At 36.9% G+C, this 19564-nt stretch overlaps 1 protein-coding gene across 2 annotated transcripts in view; it reads left to right on the top strand.

Annotated features, from left to right (window-relative positions):
- Pcmtd1 (protein-L-isoaspartate (D-aspartate) O-methyltransferase domain containing 1) overlaps nucleotides 1-19564 on the top strand; it is an 86088-nt gene that overhangs the window by 38347 nt on the left and 28177 nt on the right. For both annotated transcript variants that reach the window (XM_048359133.1, XM_048359135.1), the window contains exons 2-3: nucleotides 5992-6415; nucleotides 18860-18962. In XM_048359133.1, coding sequence (XP_048215090.1) covers nucleotides 6109-6415; nucleotides 18860-18962 — 410 coding nt within the window. In that variant the 5' untranslated portion in view covers nucleotides 5992-6108. The remainder of the gene's footprint in view (nucleotides 1-5991; nucleotides 6416-18859; nucleotides 18963-19564) is intronic.

Genomic DNA, 19564 nt, shown 5'->3' with positions numbered 1-19564 from the left:
GCAACAGTTAGAGTTACACATACTACTTAAAGCCCACAAGACAGTGCTACAAAAAACTTCTAGCCTACCTAAATTAATTTATTCTTTCCTTCCTTTCTTTTCTTTTTGCCAGTCCTGGGGCTTGAACTCAGGGCCTGGGCACTGTCCCTGAGCTTCTTTCGCTCAAGGTTAGCACTCTACCACTTGATCCACAGCACCACTTCTGGCTTTTTTCTCTTTACATGGTACTGAAGAATGACATACAGGGCTTCGTGCATGCCAGGCAAGCACTCTACCATTAAACCACCTTTCCAGCCCATGTAGCTACATTTCGAATGGAGCTTGCACTGAGCTTCATCTTTAGTTTGGCTTATAGAGAACAAGTTGCTTTGAATGGATATTGCTTTTTTTCTTTTAATGAAAATTGTAGTCTGCCTCTAGGCATAACTCTCTACACTAGAGAAATACTTATTTTTGTTTTTTTTGTGTGTTTCCTCCCAGCTTTCCCATATCTTTTGTTGTTTGTTCTGTTGGTCTTGGGACGTGGATTCTGGGGCTGGGGCTGTCCCTGAGCCCTTAGCTCAAGGTTAGTGCGCTATCATTTTGAGCCATAGAGCTACTACTTCCCCAGTTTTGTTTTGTTTCGTTTTTGAGTGGTGAATTGGAGATGAGTCTCACTGAGACTTTGCTGCCCAGGTTGGCTTTGAACTGTGATTCTCAGATCTCCGCCTCATGAATAGCTAGGATTACAGGCCTGAGCCTAGTGCCTGGCAGGTTTTCTATAGCTTGTGATGTTATTTTCCTAGAACTGATTGTCTTCTAGAAAAGTACTCTGTATAGTTTTAGCTTTTTGCTGAGCATCTGAGTATTTTGCTAAGGGCAAATATTTTTATTAGTTAATTTTTTAAATTAAATTTTATTGATAAGGTGATACAGAGGGGATACAGTTACATAATAAGGTAGTAAGTACAATTCTTGTCATATTTATTACACCCTCCCTCATTTTTCTTTCCCTTCCCTAGTTCAGGTAAGCATATATACAATATCCAGTTAATTTTTTGTGCTGGTCTTTGGCTCAATTTCAGGGCCTCTGTGCTCTCCCTGAGCTTTTTTGCTCAAGTCTAGTACTTTGTACAGTTCAACTTCTGACTTTTTTGATGGTTAATTGGAGATAGGAGTGTCTTGAACTTTGCTGCCTGGGCTAGCTTTGAACTGTGATCCTCCAAACTCAGCCTCCAGAGTAGCTAGGGTTGCACCAGCTTCTGAGGGTCTCTTTAATATGAAGAAGCTTGCTCCTTCCCAGTCATTTCAAAATATAAAAATTAGTATGAATCATGCTTCCTCCTCATATTCACATCATTACTCTGTTACTAAGTTTGAGTTAACATGTATCAAGTAAACATGAATTTTAAAAGTCTGTTCAGAAGTCCTTCCTTATCTAAGACTCCTGAAGGTAATGATAGTAATGAACCTTATGCACTTGAGCCAAAAATCTGAAATTCAAAATGCTCTGAATTAGATGTGTTCTGCATGTTAGTATAACACCACCATTGGAAAATTCCAACAGTGAAAGGGCAAGCACACCATACTGACTAGGAGGCCCAGGTCTGTATCCTTGCATTTAGTAGGTTGAGGTTGGACAGTCAAGAATTTGAGAGAACAGCTCTGGCTGCATAGCATGACCCTGACTCAATAAAGCTGGGCACACTAAAAATATTGTATAAAATTACACTCGGGCTGTGAATAAGATGTTTATGAAACTTGAATAAATTTGATGTTTATACTTGGTACAATCTGCATTGTGTATATACAGATATTCCAAAATCTGAAAAAATATGAAATGGCTGATACCAGGTATTCCAGAAAAGAATACTGAGCCTTTACATACTGTTTGTTCTTATTCATATGTATCTGTGATAACTTGGAAATTATAAATGTACAACTTGCAAATTAGACATAGAAGGAGATTAACAACAGTAATAGTAAGTTAGAACATTTATTACAATGTACTATGAAGTTGTCTGATTGTGCTCTTTTCTTAATTTTTTTTTATATTGTACTCTTCTAATGTATCTAAATGATGAAGGTGGGTGGGTGGGGGTGGCATAGCATTAGTCTAATAAATTAGGGTTGCTGAAATTCAGGCACCATCATAGGGCAGCACTTAATCTGATAACCACAGTGGTTACTAAGGTACAGTTAGGCAGGTGGAATATGAAGTGTAAGTATATTAGACAGAAGGAGGCTTTATATCCTGGATGAGATGGAGCAAGCTGGTGTGAAAAGTCATGGTATTTGAAAAAACTGTGCAGTTTCAAACTTAGTAATTGCTTATTTTTGGCATTCTTCACTTAGTATTTTCAGACCATGGCTGACTGGGGGTAACTGAAATCGTAGGAAATGTATGCAAGGTTAAGGGAAGATGGATAAAGGAAGAGATGGCTATACTCCAGTTCTAGAAAAACATTTCTTACTACTTTCCTCCTGAGTATTCTAGCAGCTTTCTTTTTGTCCAGACGATTTTTATTTGTCTCTGCTTGATGTTTGACACATCTAGTTTCACATTCTTGCAAAGCTCCTTACTGTGTGATGCTTTTTCCAACTTTTTATATACCTAGAATCAAGTCAATTGCTACACTTCTGAAAGGCCTTCCCATGTACAGATTACACCACAGACCATGAATCTTCTAAAATGGAAGTAGAGCTGGGCACTGGTGACTCATTCCTGGAATCTTATTTACTTGTGTTGCGATCTGAGGATTGTGCTTTGATGACAGCTTAGGCAGGAAAGTCAGGCAGACTCTTAGCTCCAATTAACAAATCACTAAAAGGCCAGAAAGTGTAGATCCCATTCAAATGGTAGAGCACCAGCTTTGAATGAAAAACCTCAAGGACAGCTAGTCACTCCGTTTCTGAGTTCAAGCCCCAGTACCAAAGAGAAAAAAAAAAAAATGAACTTGCTCCCTTTGCTGTTAAAATCCCTGACTAGCTGTTATCTATAATAGGTGTTCTTAAATTAGAGTGAGCTCCTGGATCTCTAGGAGCTCAGAAGCCTTCTGAGGTTGCATGTAAAATTACTGATTTGTTCGGTTTCATAGGAAGTAGTGTATACATAAATATGTTGAATTTCTAGGCAAAACAGAGAGGGAGGGAGATTTGGAAGGAAGGAGGAAGGGAATGGATGTAAATATGTGTATTCATGGGTTTGGTGCTGGGAAAATGTTCAACTACAAATAGTTTCTCAAAAGCTTTCATTTTTCTTGTGATTCAGCACTAGCTGTTTCTTCAACCTATAGTTCCTTCCATACTCCTTTTTTTTTTTTTTTCTTTTGCCAGTCCTGGGCCTTGGACTCAGGGCCTGAGCACTGTCCCTGGCTTCTTTTTGCTCATGGCTAGCACTCTGCCACTTGAGCCACAGCGCCACTTCTGGCCATTTTCTATATATGTGGTGCTTGGGAATTGAACCCAGGGCTTCATGTATATGAGGCAAGCACTCTTGCCACATTCCCAGCCCTCCATACTCCTCATACTCCTTTTGAGCTGTTTCACATGATATGAGCCTTTAAGGTTGCTATCCTCCATACCTGGATCCATATCTAGTTTAGGCCTGTGCAGTATAGAGCCACATGCCCTCACACATTTAAAGAGTAGGCCTGTTGATGTCTGGCTGTCTCTCTCTTCCTTTCCTTTTTCCTTTTTCCCCCTTCCCTTCCCTCCCCTCCCCTCCCCTCCCCTCCCCTCCCTCTGGGCTTGGACTCAGAGCCTGGGAACTCTCCCTGAATCTCTCTGTGCTCAACGCTAGTGTTCTGCCACTTGAGACACAGCACCACTGTTGGATTTTGCTGTTTATGTGGTACTGAGGAATCAAACCCAGAGCTTCATCATGCATGCTAGGCAAGCACTCTACCACTAAGCCACATTCCCAGCCCTATTGATGTCTTTCTTCATCATAGGTTTGTTTGTTTGTTTCTGGTACTAGGTTTGTACTGAGGGACTTGTGCTTACTGGCTTGTTCGCTTGGTTGATGTTATACCATGTCTTTGAGCCATGTCTTAAGCCTTTTTTGCTGGCCTCCCCTCCCCCACCCCCTTTGGAGTTGGAGTCTCAGACCTTTCTACCTGGATGGCTTGCAACCTCAGTCCTCTGAATCTAAGCCTCATGAGTAGCTAGGTAGGCGTGGATCACTGATGCCCAACTTACTGTAATTTTTAAAAGAGATCACATAAACAACCATCATGTTTAGAAGAATCAGTAAATTGTGATAGTTCTTATATCTTTGATGGTTCTCTTTCCTCATTCTCAACAAGCATGTGAGCTATGTAGTAAGGATAGCATGTTACTTTTTTGACTTTTAAATTTAATTTTTTATTATAATGGTGATATGCAAGACATTTGTTACTTTTGCTTTGGTAAGTTTGAATAGATTGGATTTCAAAAGGAACTAAGAGGGATCAGGTTCTTCTTACTTAGAATCAACATAGGGAGTGATTTTTTTCATATTAGTAAATTGTGGCATTTATGGTAAAGACATTTGATAAATTGTATCTATCAAGATCAGTCACATTTTTTGACAGGTGCCACACTGCTGAGACTGTCCTCAGACTAGTGTAGCTATTTTAATTTTTTATTTGGGGATATTCACTCTCTGAGTACCAGATGAACAAGTTGATTTATGTTTGGAGACCATGTAATTTTGAAAATGTAGTATATTCAACGTGTTTAGATTCTTCAGCTATAAAAGTTGGTTAAACCTAAGAACTGTTGAAGGGACAGCATATTAAAAGCTCTTCATTGCATTATTGGGACAAAATACTCATTGCTGAGTATTGCTATATTGTGTATTTTTTAAATTAATGGCTTTTTTGTTTAAGTTTCATTAAAAATGAGGAATGGAGCCACTTAACATTGTATAGATGAGCTTCAATAAGTTGCATATAAGTGAAATGTGAGTTCATTGTGCTTCCTTTTCTTAAGAACTTCTTTAGGAGATCATAGAAGAGAACAAAGTAGGCACAAAATAATAGGACAGTCTCTGCTAAGAGAGCTTTCTCAGCAGCAACGAAGCGTCTTGGTCCAGGGGCAATTCAGACCCTGAGTTTTTTATCTTTTCAAAATTCAAGAGGAGTGAAGCCTTTCCAGATTTGGCTGTTAAAAGTCTTTTTCTACCAGGTGCTGGTGACTCTTGCCTTTAATCCTTAGGAGGCTGAGATCCGAGGATCTCAGCTTGAAGCCAGCCTGGGTAAGAAAGTCTATGAGACTCTTAGTTTCAATTAATCAGCAAAATGTGGAAGTGGAGCTGTGTGGCTCAAGTGGTGGAGGACTAGCTGGGAATACAAAATCTCAGGCCTTGAGTTCAAACCCCAAGATTGGCCTGCATGTGTGCGCATCTGTACACACACACACACACACACACACACGAACATCTTGTTCTTACTGTTTTGATTTGTTAATTCAGTAACCACTATATGAACTTTCTTACTGAGTAAGCCATACATTGTATATTCAATATTCTGGATTGAAATTACTTAGTTTGTCAAGATCCACTGAGGTTTCCATTCAAAGATACTAAAATTTATCTGTTAAACAAAAAGGTTCTTAATAAGAAAGCCATGTAGACTGGTGATTATGATCATGATTCTGAATCTGAGAGACCCAGGACTATAGTGTCCAGATCAGCACTGTCCATTGTGACAGCCACCTGTTTCACATAGCTGTTAAGCTGTGTTTGTCTTAGTGGAATGACTGAATTACAAATTACATTTATTTGAAGGCTAGGTTACTGATGGATCTAAGGTCCTATTTGTCTATGTCTCAGTTTACCCATTGTACAGATGGAATCATATAAATTAACTTTTGTGGTTGTTGTGAGAATTAAATAAAAGAAGTAATTTACCATTGTGCCTGGATCAGTATGTGTTCTTGGGAAATGATAATTATAATGACATATTTAAGACATTGGACATAATTGCCTCTTGAACATTAAACTTGTTTATTTTTATTCTTTCCTTCTAGGTTTAATTTATTTTTGGAATCAAGTGCAATATTAAAAGGAAAATAAACCACACTACATTATTGGAAGCCATTTCTACTTGTTACATTTAAAATTTATGTTTTGATTTGAATACTATCATGGGAGGAGCTGTGAGTGCTGGGGAAGATAATGATGACTTAATTGATAACCTTAAAGAAGCCCAGTATATCCGAACTGAGAGAGTAGAGCAAGCCTTCAGAGCGATTGATCGTGGCGATTATTATTTGGAAGGCTACAGAGACAATGCTTACAAAGACTTAGCGTGGAAGCATGGAAACATACACTTGTCAGCACCTTGCATTTATTCTGAAGTTATGGAAGCACTGAAACTTCAGCCGGGATTATCTTTTCTTAACCTGGGAAGTGGAACCGGATATTTAAGTACAATGGTGGGATTAATTTTAGGTAATTTTATTTTTGTAAAATCCTATTTTAAACAGTAAGCTGAATTTGTATTGCTCTTCATGATTAATAGGATTTGTAACTTTGTGCATAGTATCTAATCTGTTTCCCTTGCTCCTCACTCATTTTGGCTTGTGTTTTATGTGTACTTTAAGTCAAAGTGAGGAGGGATTCATCCATGAAAATCACAATTGGATTGTGATTTGGATCCAAAGGACTGTGAATATAGCACCTAGTAGGTATCTGTGTAGAGTGAGACAGATGTGGCTCCACTGCTTCATAGTGACTTCATTAACACAAGTTCTCTCCCTATTAAAAGAAATGATAACACCATGGTCAGTCCTAAGAAAGGTATGCCAGATGCTCACTAGAGACAGTGGGTCCTTTCTGAGGGCATACTCAGTAGTAGATGCTGGACAAATTCAGACTGAAACACAGAGAACAGGGTATCTCAATTTATAACATAGGAAAGGAAGAGTCCCCAAGGGGAATTCTGTTCCCAGCAGAAACACAAATGCAGAAGATGGGCTATAAACAGAACTCTTGCTCAAAGAAGAGGCAGTTACATTTTTTTCTTCAGGAAATTTCTTATGATGAGTCTACACTTGAAAAAGTCATCCATAAATTTTATTTTACCTGGAATATGGAGAATAGATCACATCTTAACATGGCTCAATGAGATATAATTTTGAATTTCAAATTGAAAATGAATTATTCTGTCAAATTAAAAATATTGCTTATTTCTCTTTAAGAGTCTTCTTAGAACTAAGATTTTTACAAAGAATCTAGTCCTTCGTCAGGCCTTCCTAGATTAGTACTGTCTTTTCATTTTCATGAGATTTTATTGAAAAATGGAGTGCAAAAAAGTCATTGAAAACTCTGCACTTGGGCTGGGAATATGGCCTAGTAGTAGAGCGCTCGCCTCGTATACATGAAGCCCTGGGTTTGATTCCCCAGCACCACATATATAGAAAATGGCCAGAAGTGGCGCTGTGGCTCAAGTGGTAGAATGCTAGCCTTGAGCAAAAAGAAGCCAGGGACAGTGCTCAGGCCCTGAGTTCAAGCCCCAGGACTGGCCAAAAAAAAAAAAAAAACAAAAAAACAAAAAAACAAAAAAAGAAAAGAAAAAAGAAAACTCTGCACTTTACCTGTACCATATCTGTATCTCCCAGGATTAAATTCAATATTAGAACCATGAGGGTAAGTTACTCTAATAGTCTCTTTCTGATTCAGCTAGGGGTGGTTCTCCATTCTGTTTCTTTTTGCTTAGGGATTTCAATTTTTCTGATATAACCCATAATATAAAAATGGTAGGCTCTTAGCTGGGTGCTGGTGGCTCATGCCTGTAATCCTAGCTACTCAGGAGGATGAGATCAGGAGGACAAGGATTGTAGTTCAAAGCCAGGCCAGACAGGAAAGTCCATGAAATTCTTATCTCCAAAAAAGCTGGGAGTGCAGTTGTGGCTCAGGTGGGTGGTAAGAGTGGCTGAACTTGAGCAAAACATCTCAGAAACAGTGCCATAGCCTTGAGTTCAAGCCATAGGACCAGCAGCAAAACAAAACAGAAAAAGGTTCTTTATCAAACCTTTGGTATATGCATTCATCTACTTAACTCTTTTCTTAATAGGAATGACTGTAAGGAGACTTTAGAGTCATTCTGCTGTGATGATGCCATTGTCTTGCTCCTACAGCTTTCACTCCTAAAGTGAAGCACTTGACAAGCAGGAAACTCATTGTCAAGATATGTGCAATGGATAACTTGTCTAGGGATGACTAAACTCTGTGCTTCTAACCTGTTGTTGCTCTCTTACAGGACATTAACTCTTTATTCAGCTAACCTATATTGCTTTTCACCTTTGGTACTTATGCTTTCCCTCTTTCTGGTATTCATGTGAAAGCATGCTCATGTTTCTCCTTTCTCTCTTTTTGGTTTAAAGTTTGTTAAGTGAGTTTAGTGGTTTTTGATATAAATTTAATAGAGTCATACAAACTTTACAATTTGAAAACACTTCCATTAGGCCAAAAATCTTTCTCATGCCCAGTTGTATCAACTCCTTGTTACAACTCTAGTCCCTGGCTGTGAGTTATAGGCTGCTTGTCTCTGTAGATTGGCCTTTTCCATACCTTTAAATAAATAGATACATATCGTTAATGTGTTCTTTTGTATTGTTTTTTTTTTTCCATTTTGTTATATTTTCAAGATTCTGCCATGATGTAGTATGTGTCAGTACATTATTCCCTTTCATGGCTAAAATATGCCCCATTCAATATATGTACTACATTTTGTCTTTCCATTTTGTTAACGGATATTAAGAGTTCCCAGTTTTTGGCTACTAAGCATAATGCTACTATGAGCATTCATGTATAAACTCTGTGTGGACATATATTTCTTTCTCTTGATTCAGTTAGCAATTGCTGGGCTATATGGTTAATTTTTATTTAACTTCTTTAAGAAATGGGCAGACTGTCAGTTTCCAATTTTTTTTCACATCCTTACTGATAAAAGGTGGTCCCCAATTCCCTGCTGAGCTGATGGCCAAACCCAAGGCCTCATACATGTACCCTCCCACGTCTCACTGTAACCCTGTGCTTGATACCCAACAATCTTTAATAGCCATCTAAGTGCATGTGAACTGTCACCTTATTGTAGTTTGATACTTCACTAATTATAGTAGTTTGACACTTCACTAATTAGTGAATTACTAACTAGCTTTTCCAAGAACTTGGTGAAATGCAGATCTTTTCCTTTTTAGCACTCAATAATGCTAAATAAAAAAGTCTATATACATTTTGGATGTAAGATCGATTAGATACTCAATATTTGAACTTTTTTTTTTTGCCAGTCCTGGGGCTTGGACTCAGGGCCTGAGCACTGTCCCTGGCTTCTTTTTTCTCAAGGCTAGCACTCTGCCACTTGAGCCACAGCGCCACTTCTGGTCATTTCCTGTATATGTGGTGCTGGGGAATTGAACCCAGGGCTTCATGTATATGAGGCAAGCACTCTTGCCACTAGGGCATATTCCCAGCCCAATATTTGAATATTTTAAGTTGCCTCTTAAAAGCTGAATTTCTTGTAGTACTGAAGATATTTGAATGCAGGGCCTCAACTCTAGACATTATAGTCATCCAGGCCTCCACCCTTCTTTTCCCTCTGTTCTGTGCTCTGCGTTTTTTTTTTTTTCCCACAGTCCTGGGCTTGGACTCAGGGCTTGAGCACTGTCCCTGGCTTCTTTTTGCTCAAGGCTACCACTTTGCCACTTGAGCCACAGAGCCACATCTGGCCGTTTTCTATATATGTGGTGCCGGGGAATCGAACCTAGGGCTTCATGTATACGAGGCAAGCACTCTTGCCACTAGGCCATATTCCCAGCTCTGCTCTGCGTTTTCAAAGAAGTTTCTTTCTTTTTGTTTTGGGGATATTTAACACCTGTTCTTCATATGTGACTTCATATTGGGTTCTAAGTAAATTTATTTTGAAAAGATTTTTAGGCTTTGTACCTTAGGAAATCACTGGAACTCCTCTTTTAGGTCCTCCATTTAATCTGCTTTTGAGTTTTACAAAGGGCTTACCATATGCCAGGTCAGTTTATAAGTATAGTGCATCTTGATTCTTTCCCTTTCCTCTCAACCTCGCCTTGTGTCTTTTATCCATCCTTTTTACCTGTATTGAGGTGCTACTACCATTATTGTATTTTTTAAAAAAAGATTTCTTTTTACCCTGACTTGCACTAGTTGTGAAGTAGAAGTCATTGTTCTCGGCGTGGCTGCCACTTCTGAAAATTAGTACTCTAGATTTATTTATATTAGTGCTAACGATTATACTAACAATAGTAAAAAGTAGCAATGAAATAATAAATATTAGAAAGTTAATTTGGAGTTTAGAAATTTTACGAAGTTTTCAAAGCAGTTTTTTCTGGTTACACTTTATACTACTATTAGAAAGTATAATGAAATCCCCTCAGTGATTCAGTGATGTGAAATTGTTTTAAGTGCTTTGTTAGTAAGCATCTTTCAAGGCATTTTTTGTTTATTTTTTTTCTTCATGCTAGTAGTGGGGCTTAAAGTCAGGACCTCATCTTCTTGCTTGTATTTTTAGATCAAAGCTGGCACTTTACCATTTGATCCACAGCTCCACTTCTAGCTTTCTGGCAGTTAATTGGAGAAAGGAGTCTCAAAGATTTGTCTGCCCAATGCCCAGGCTGGCTTTGAACCATGTTCTAAGATCTCAGTGTCCTGATCATGATTATAGGCATGAGCCACTGGCACCTGGCTTCATCTTTAGTTTTTAATCTTTGAGATTGTCTCTGTATCCTGGATCATCTCTATAGAAAATGTAACTGCTCTCTATTACTATTTTCCAATTGTGTCTCTGAGAAGTTCCATACTCAGTTAAGTTTATTTGTAATTACCAAATGAATCCAATATTTTTGAGATAATTTTCAGACCTCTGCAGAGGAACAAACAGTTGAATTGCATGTTCTATGTGTTCCTAATGGCAGGGGACAGGGCTAAGCTTGCCCTTGGCTCAACTTTTATGTGTAGATGAATAGAGGATGGAAAGCAAGGAGCCAGCCTGATAATGCACATTGAACAGGGCTGGTTTTCCTGCTTTAGGCACGTCATTAATTTATTGAGCCTTTCCCTCCCCTCTTTTGTAAAGTAAATAGATCCTACCAGGATGAACAAGTAGGATTTAAGATTATAGTCAGTTTGAGATGTCTCTCTCTATATCTTTTCTCTAGGAAGAATGGTTCACTGTTTCCTAGCCAGTGCTGGGCACTGCCCCTGAGCTGTTTTGCTCTAGGCTAGCATTGTATCACTTGAGCCACAGCTCCCCCTCCACCTCTGGCTTTTTTGGTGCTTGGTTAAAGGTAAGATTCTCAGACTTTATTGCCCATGCTGGCTTTGAACTGAGGTCCTGTGATCTCAGCCTCCTGAGTAGCTAGGATTATAGGAATGAGCCACCAGTCACCTGTTGGCCTGCTAAAATTGTTGATCCTGTTTGGAACATTTCCTCACATTCCACCTGCCTGTCATTTCCTTGGCTTTAAGGAATTCTTTGGATGTCAAATCTCCGAATTCCTTGTTTTTTTCTTTTTTTGCCTTTGTTGGAAATTTATTTAACCCTAAAGTGAAGGGTGGATCTTTCTTCTGTCCTCAAGCCTTCATATATAAAGGATTCACAGAATTTTTATGTCCAGTATGTGTCTCTAAGCTTTGGACATGATTTTTCTATACCATACTCAGTCATCTCCCTATTTAGACAAACCTGGTATTTTTTTAAAAATTTCTTTTACAGTGTGCACAAGATTGTAAAAACTATCTTGTCCCCAATTGAGTATTTTTCTTTTCTCTCTAGACAAAACTTTGAACTTCCAACTGTCTTCCTTCTATTTTTTTTTTTAATTTAGGAAAGGTACAATTTTCTTCTAAAATGCTTAAGATAGAAAGTGGAACACCAATCATTTAAACTTTACCTTGTGGAATAGGTAACATACACAAGGGTAAAAAATGCAAAGGTATCAAAAGACAACTTAGAGAAATATTTCCCTTTCTTCTCCTCTTTCATCTTTTGGGATTAACTTCCTCCTTTGCAGAGCCCCAAAGACACCTGGATTTTTACAATACTAACAAGGCTGATGTTTATTGGGTTGGTCATGGCACTGAAGCCAAATTTCTTTTAGTTATGAAAGGAAAATATTTGTTTTGTTCTAAAAGCTTTTTTCAAGCAACTAAAGACAATAAGTTAATTTGGAATGGGATGCATTATTTATATAATTTTCTTCTTTGGAATGCCTTATTCCCTAGTGTAAGATAAAATAGTCTTGACATTTATTGTTTTGCCAATAATCAAATCTAGCTCGCTCTCTCTCTCTCTCTCTCTCTCTCTCTCTCTCTCTCTCTCTCTGTCTGTCTAATTTTTTTTCTTTTGTTTCTGGTACAGGGCTTGAAGTCAGGGCCTGAGTGCTGTCCCTTTGCTTTTTCACTCAAGGCTGACATTCTACCACAGAGCAGGATAGACCATGAGGCTTATCTCTAATCAATCACTAAAACTTTTGGCTTAATCATAGAAAAGGGTCTCAGGGACTTTCTTGTTTGGCTGACTTTGAATCACAATCCTCTGAAGTTAGCCTCTGAAGTAGCTAGGAGTATAGGCAGAGTCACCAGTATTCTGCACCTTCTCTCCCCCGCCCCCCCATTGTTCGAGGGGCTTGAAATATTGAACTCTGGGCCTGGGGGCTGTCCCTGAGCTCTTTAGCTCAAGGCTAGAGCTCTACCACTTGAGCCTTGGCACTTTTCTGGTGGTTAATTAGAGATAAGAGTTTCAAGGACTTTCCTGTCTAGTTGGCTTTGAACCACAGTCCTCAGAACTCAGCCTCTTGAGTAGCTAGGATTATAGGCATGAGGGCCCACTCACCTTATTCTTTAAAGAAGCTTCTATTATCTTAGACCCTGTGCTAATTGCTGAGGATGTGGTAGTGTGGACAATTTCCTTTTTCTTTTTTTAAATTTAATTTTATTGTCAAGGTGCTGTACAGAGGGCTTACAGTTATATAATGTAAGGTACTGAGTACATTTCTTGTCATAATAGTTACCATCTCCCTCATTTTTCTACTACCTTCTCTCCCCTAGCCCTCTCCCAACAATTTCTTATCCTTTTAAATGGTAATATTTGTAAACTAGAAATACTATTGTTTTTATTGGTTGTTCATGTAGTTCAATAAATTTTTATTGTAAGTATGAATCAATCATTATGCTTGTTCCTGATATCTTCAAGTACTTCAAAAATAAATATACATTGAAATAAAAGAGCCTATTAAAATGACTTCCTGGGAAAATGATTTCATTAAAAAGAATTGACACAAGATTTGAAGTTACTTAAAATTAGCTTTAAAAATTATTCTTTGTTACATTATAATTGAACACAGTTTTACTCACTTTATTGAATTTGTTTTGGTGGAAATTTAATACATTGTAACATTCCAGTATACATAAGAGGTGTAGACAGAGGGTTCTCTGGACATTAGCAGCCTTTGAGTAGAAAAATGAATTGTGAAACCTGCTCTTAATATTTGGCATTTTACACAGGTAGTTTTCTTAGGCTGTGACTCCATTCTCTATTGTGGTTTTAAAACTACTATTTTTAGATCCTATGTAAACATAGTTTTGAGATTTATGTCCATTCCTTTATATCCATAAAGGAATATATGTATAAGGGGTCTGATAAATTGTAATTTGTGTTTGGTAAATTTTAAGACTTGTTTCATAAGGCCTTTCTTAAACTTAAGTAGTTTCTAACCCAGGGCCCCACATTTACTATGTAAGCACTGTACTACTTAAGCCATATCCACATCCCTTTTTGCTTTAGTTTTGGTTTTGAAAATAAAGTCTGCTTTTATCCTGATGGGTCTCAGAACCCCCATTCTCCTGTTACTGCCTTCCAAGGAGATGGATGTGTACCTTCATACAAAGCCTGATAGTTTGTTTAATCTTTTAATTGCTTTGTTCTTTGTTACATGGAATGTGAGAAACCACAAGAAATTAAGTGTATTTTTAGTAAGTGTCAGTACATTAGAGGATTTTTCTCTTAAACCCGGTTAATGAATACTTAGCTTTTTGCTGATTTCTTTTTCTCCTCTTTATCTACCTTTGGGTTATTTTTTTTGTCTCTGCCTTATACTGTGGATTAACTTATTCTTGTCTGCTTTTTACCCATTACTATCCATGACTATTTGTAGTTACTAACAAATGTTCCCAAAGGAGTTTTCTTGTTTGTTTCTGGGGCTTGAATTCAGGGCCTGGACACTATCACTGAGCTGTTTTGCTCAAGACTAGCACTCAGCCACATGAGCCACAGCTCTGCTTCTGGCTTTTTGGTGGTTAATTGGAGATAAGAGCCTAATGGACTTTGCTGTCTGAGCTGGCTTTAAATTGTGATCCTCAGATCTCGATGCTCATGAGTAGATAGTGACAGTCATGGGCCACTAGCCTCCCTGCTAAAAGATGTTTTTATACATATGTTTTAATTCCATTGGCTTTGTACTAATCTCATAGAAACCAAATAAATGATTCACCTACTCCCCCTTGTGGTAAATATTTAGTACTAGCTAAAATGCCTTCTATAGAGTTCATTTAAAAATTATTTTACTAATAAGAATAGAGATTTGGATATTTCAAAATAGGTTTTAAAAATCACTGAGGTAGAGCTTTGTATAAATAATTAGGAGGATGTTGTAGTATTCTGAAATTCCAATTTGATGTTGTGATTTCCTGCCTGAGACTAAGCTAGTCCCATGGATTCCTTTTAGCCTCTCTCCAGTAGGGCCCAGACATGAATGGTTTTAATCAAATAAAATTTAGAGTCTGTAAATTCAGTAACAATTGAGAACAATTTATGTAGGTTTTAATTGTAGAAATTAAATAACCAGTTTCAGATGTAAGAAGAAAACTTTCTTGTGTGTGTGCCTGTGGTTTAAGGGCTGGAACACAGAACCTGACACTGTCCTTTAGTGTTTCTGTTCAACCACTTGAACCATGGCTAGCCTCTACATCTGGCTTTTCGGTAATTAGTCAGGTAAAGTAGCACAGACATTCCTGCCCGAGCTAGCTTTGAACTTCAATCCTTAAATCTCAGCTTCCTGAGTAACTAGGATTACAGGCATGAACCACAACCCTCCCCTCCCCTCCCCTCCCCTCCCCTCCCCTCCCCTCCCCTCCCCTCCCCTCCCCTCCAAAATATAAAGTCTCTAGATTTGATTATATTGGAATTTTGTCATATTAGTTACTGGTAACAAAAAATAGGGTTTTTCCAGCTTTAAAATAATTTCTAAACTGGTTGCCAGTGATTGGCACCTATAATAATCCTAGCTACTCAGGAAATTGAGATCTGAAAATAATGGTTTGAAGCCAGCCCAGGCCAGAAAATCTATGAGACTCTTAGTGCCAATTAACAACCCAAAGCCAAAATTGGAGTTGTGGCTCAGTGGAAGAATTACAGACTTGAGAAGAAAAACAAACAAACAAAAAAAACTAAGGGAAATTGCTTAGGCCACAATTCAAGCCTCAGTACTGGCACATATGCAGAGAAATTTTTTTTTTTTTTTGGCCAGTCCTAGGCCTTGGACTCAGGGCCTGAGCACTGTCCCTGGCTTCTTTTTGCTCAAGGCTAGCACTCTGCCACTTGAGCCACAGCGCCACTTCTGGCCATTTTATATATATGTGGTGTTGAGGAATTGAACCCAGGGCCTCATGTATAGGAGGCAAGCACTCTTGCCACTAGGCCATATTCCCAGCCCCCGCAGAGAAATTCTTAATAGTCTATAGGGTAAATATATATATATAATATTTTGAACATATTTTTAATAAACTGAAATCTGTATATGTTTCTATTTTCTCATTATTGTTTACCTGTTGATCATGGCTAATTGCTACCACTTTCCCTTTTCTTTTTAAAACCACATGGTATAAGAATTAAGCCCTCATTATTTCATAGAAAAATCGTAATTGGTGACATTGAAATGTGTTGAACATAAAATCAAATTTCTGCTTCATCTGACCTGGTAACATCACTGAAAAAGTTATGCAAAACACTTTTGACACAATGGTAAAAATGTTTCTTTAAAAAAATCATTTAGAAAGGACTTCTCAGAATCAGATATGTATGATTCTTTGTTTTTCTGTGTCTTATTTTCCTGTTCTATTTTAATTATTCAGTTGTCTAATATGAGTTATCAGCATTGCACCATATTATATGGTGTACTTCATGTATTCTAGTTGTATATCATATTCTAAATAAATGAGATATTAGTGACATTGCTATTTAAATTCTGCCTTTTATTAATGTATTTTACTCTAGTTATTTTCAATATTTTAATAACCAGATTATTAAATATTGATGTATAGAACCACATTTAGATTAAAACAATTATATCACTTAAAAAACAAATGGTGTTACACTTTGATATTAATAATGTTTTGTATATGTACTTATACTGCTCTTGAAACAAGCCTTTTGAATATTACAAAGAACCTGTTTTTCTTTTTTGAGTTATAATCTTGCATCATGAAATTTTTATTTTTCCTATTGGCCATTTCATATCAAGGTGATGTGACAAACAAGTTATGGAAAACAATTTTAAACCTATTTCTAAAGTTTAAGCTTTGGTTTTACAGAATAAGCAAAAAGCAGGAAAAAGAATAGTGATATATTGAAGTGACAAACAGCCTGTCTCATTCCTTTTGAACTAGAACTCCAAGATTCAGATTGCTACTGCTAATATGTTTGTGTGCCTTTATGTGCAGATTCTTAGTTTATGCATTTGGGCTTGTTGGAAACAGAATGTCACCATTGACCATTTTTATTGGTCTTTTATCTGTGCAACTTTATTTTTTCATAAAAAAGTGGATAACAAAAATAAAATAAAAGTTTATTACATTTTACATCCAATGGATAAATTCAAAAAGGTTAAAAAGGAGAATTAGATGTATTTTATGAAACCTTTTTTCATACTGTGTTACTCTTAAGTAATACTCTGGTACTGTGTACGTAGTTGTAGTTTAATATAAACATTCTTTTGACCCTTATGGAATTCAGGTTTTCAAAAATATTGACATTCAGTACTGTGTCAAAACGTGTGGGTTTAGAGGTTGGGGATTTAACTCATTGGAAGAACACTTGTGCTTGGCAAATTCTTAAGCTCTGAGGGAAAAGAAAAAATAGTGGGGGTTTATAAGTATACTTTATAGAAAAGATATTTCAAGTTCATTGTTTACCTGTAGCAATAGTAAAACATTATTTGAGATCTTAAGTAATTCTGTACTGTTGTTCCAGTTTTTAGGTGAAGGTTTACCAGTTTAATAAAGAAAATGAAGAAGCAACCATCTGAGATTGCTTCAATCAATTCATTTTTAAAAATATAAATACATTTTAAAGGAAGTTAATGGTTGTGATTTTCTGAATCAAGTACCTTTTTGTTTAATCCTCCTATTTTAATACATTTGTCATAGAAAATCAGCTTAAAAAAATCTTGAACCAAATAGACTATTACGGCACTGTAGTAAGTTAAGCCAAAGATTGTGTCTGCACATTTAAAAATATTTATAGTTTTGTATTTCCTTGTTCACTAATTGTAGTCTTTGGGCATGTAAATATGATCATTTAATTGGCTAAAGCGCTCTGTGATTAGTACAAACCACTCTAATATGCACTGTATCTGGTTATATATTTTCTAAACATCTCAGAGGCCATGCATAACTTACAATAAAATAGAAATGTTGGTTCTGCTTGCCTCTGTCTCAGAAACTGAAAAGGATTCTAGTGAAGCTAGATGTGCTGGTGTGTTACTTTCGTGTGTGTCAGAGACAGACAGTATATACTGTGAGTAAGTTCCTATAGGAAATGGTGAGGCATTATATTCTCAGTGATCAGGTGCCAAGGTGGGAAAAGCATCATGCCAAAATCAACTTGTGGCTAGCGAAGGGAGCTGAAAAAAGTCTCTCCTTGCCTTTGTCTCCAGAGGTCATTCTGTCCATGACCTCATATAAAATGAAACAGCATGTGAGAGAGATGAATGCTGAGCCTTTGCTCTGCAGTCAATGTCTAGTGGCCACATTCTGCTAGACCCAGAGCTCCAAAATGCATAGAACATGGTTTTGGAGTCTGAATGCTTTTAAGATGTCAGTGTATTGTCCAGGCCCCTAGACTTACTGCATTTTGCCAGGGGCTGGGAGTTCACATTAGTAATCCTAGATACTCTGGAGGCAGAGTGTCCGGGTTTGCAGCCATCCCAGGCAAGAAAATCTATGAGACCCTTATTGCCGATTAAAGAGCTAACACCTGAAAGTGGAGCCATGATTCAAGTGGTTAGAACACCAGCCTTGTGCAAAAAAATAAAATAAAATAGGGGACAGCACTCAAGCCTGAATTCAAGCCCCAGGACCAGCACAGAGAAAAAGAAAACAAATTTTGAGTAAATGATTAAAAAATTAAAATAATGGTTTATAAACTTAAACCATGTAGATTATGTGGATGTGATTCTACATGAAGTTCAGCAATCATCCTTTCAGAAAAAGAATTTTTTGGAGAAGGATTATAAACAATAGTATTTTTTGACAGAAAAGGCAGGTGAAGTTTTTCTTCCTTTGAAAAAAATTATTTAAAATGGTGTGTAAAGGTATTTCAATTCTGCAAGTCACATTATGAGTACATTGCATCTTGATGAATGCCACCTGTTCCTTTGTTCTCCCCCATCTTTCCCACTTTTTATTTGCCCTTAATATTAATGATATATAAATAAGTTATTCAACTCTGAAGTCTGTGGCTCTCAGGTCTTTGCATATTCCTAGTCTTCTTTAAATGTTCCTGTGTTGGATAAATGATCAAAATTAGAAAAGTTCTTATAAGGGCATATTATTAATATTTTTATAAAAATGCTCCTACAATTGCAGGTCCTTTTGGAATAAATCATGGGATTGAGCTTCATTCAGATGTGGTGGAATATGCTAAGGAAAAGCTGGAGAGCTTCATCAAAAATAGTGATAGCTTTGATAAGTAAGTATTCATATTGTTTAAATGTAAAATAGATAATGAGCAGTTTCTGTTCTTGAACATGATTAGTTTATTATTGATTTACTCAAGTGCAGCAAAAATCCATGTTATAAAATAAAATAGGAGACTTACTGTATGCTATTTTAATTCCATACAACTCTGCAGCAAATTATAAATGAATAACCTTTATTTGGTAGTATTTTGCTACTGTTACTCTATTAGTAATGTTTTGTTCATTAAATATCATGTATTTTTTTCAAGATAAAACAAAGATGATCACAAGCATAGTATTATCTAAAACTGGTTTAAACAGTTTTGCGTGATAAATTCCACCCTCTTTATTTGTACCACAGTTTGTATATCAGCATATAAATGACTTTCTTTAAAATATTCAATTACTTTGTACAATATCCAGAAGAAATTACAGAAATGCACAGGTATACCTCATGGTCGGATTATGTTTGAGAAACTTGTTTACAAAATGATAAAGCTTTGAGTTCATACTTCTCCTTAGAAGAAATATTGCTTTGGTCTTGACCTAGTAAGGATAGTTGATAGGATATTTAATCCACTAAAATTCTACCTTGATAATACCATGGTGCAAG

Source organism: Perognathus longimembris, chromosome 12 (assembly GCF_023159225.1).
Source record: "Perognathus longimembris pacificus isolate PPM17 chromosome 12, ASM2315922v1, whole genome shotgun sequence".
Lineage (NCBI taxonomy): Eukaryota > Metazoa > Chordata > Mammalia > Rodentia > Heteromyidae > Perognathus > Perognathus longimembris.
Note: the sequence above shows the minus strand (reverse complement) of the source record. Positions and strands in the feature narration are given on the sequence as shown.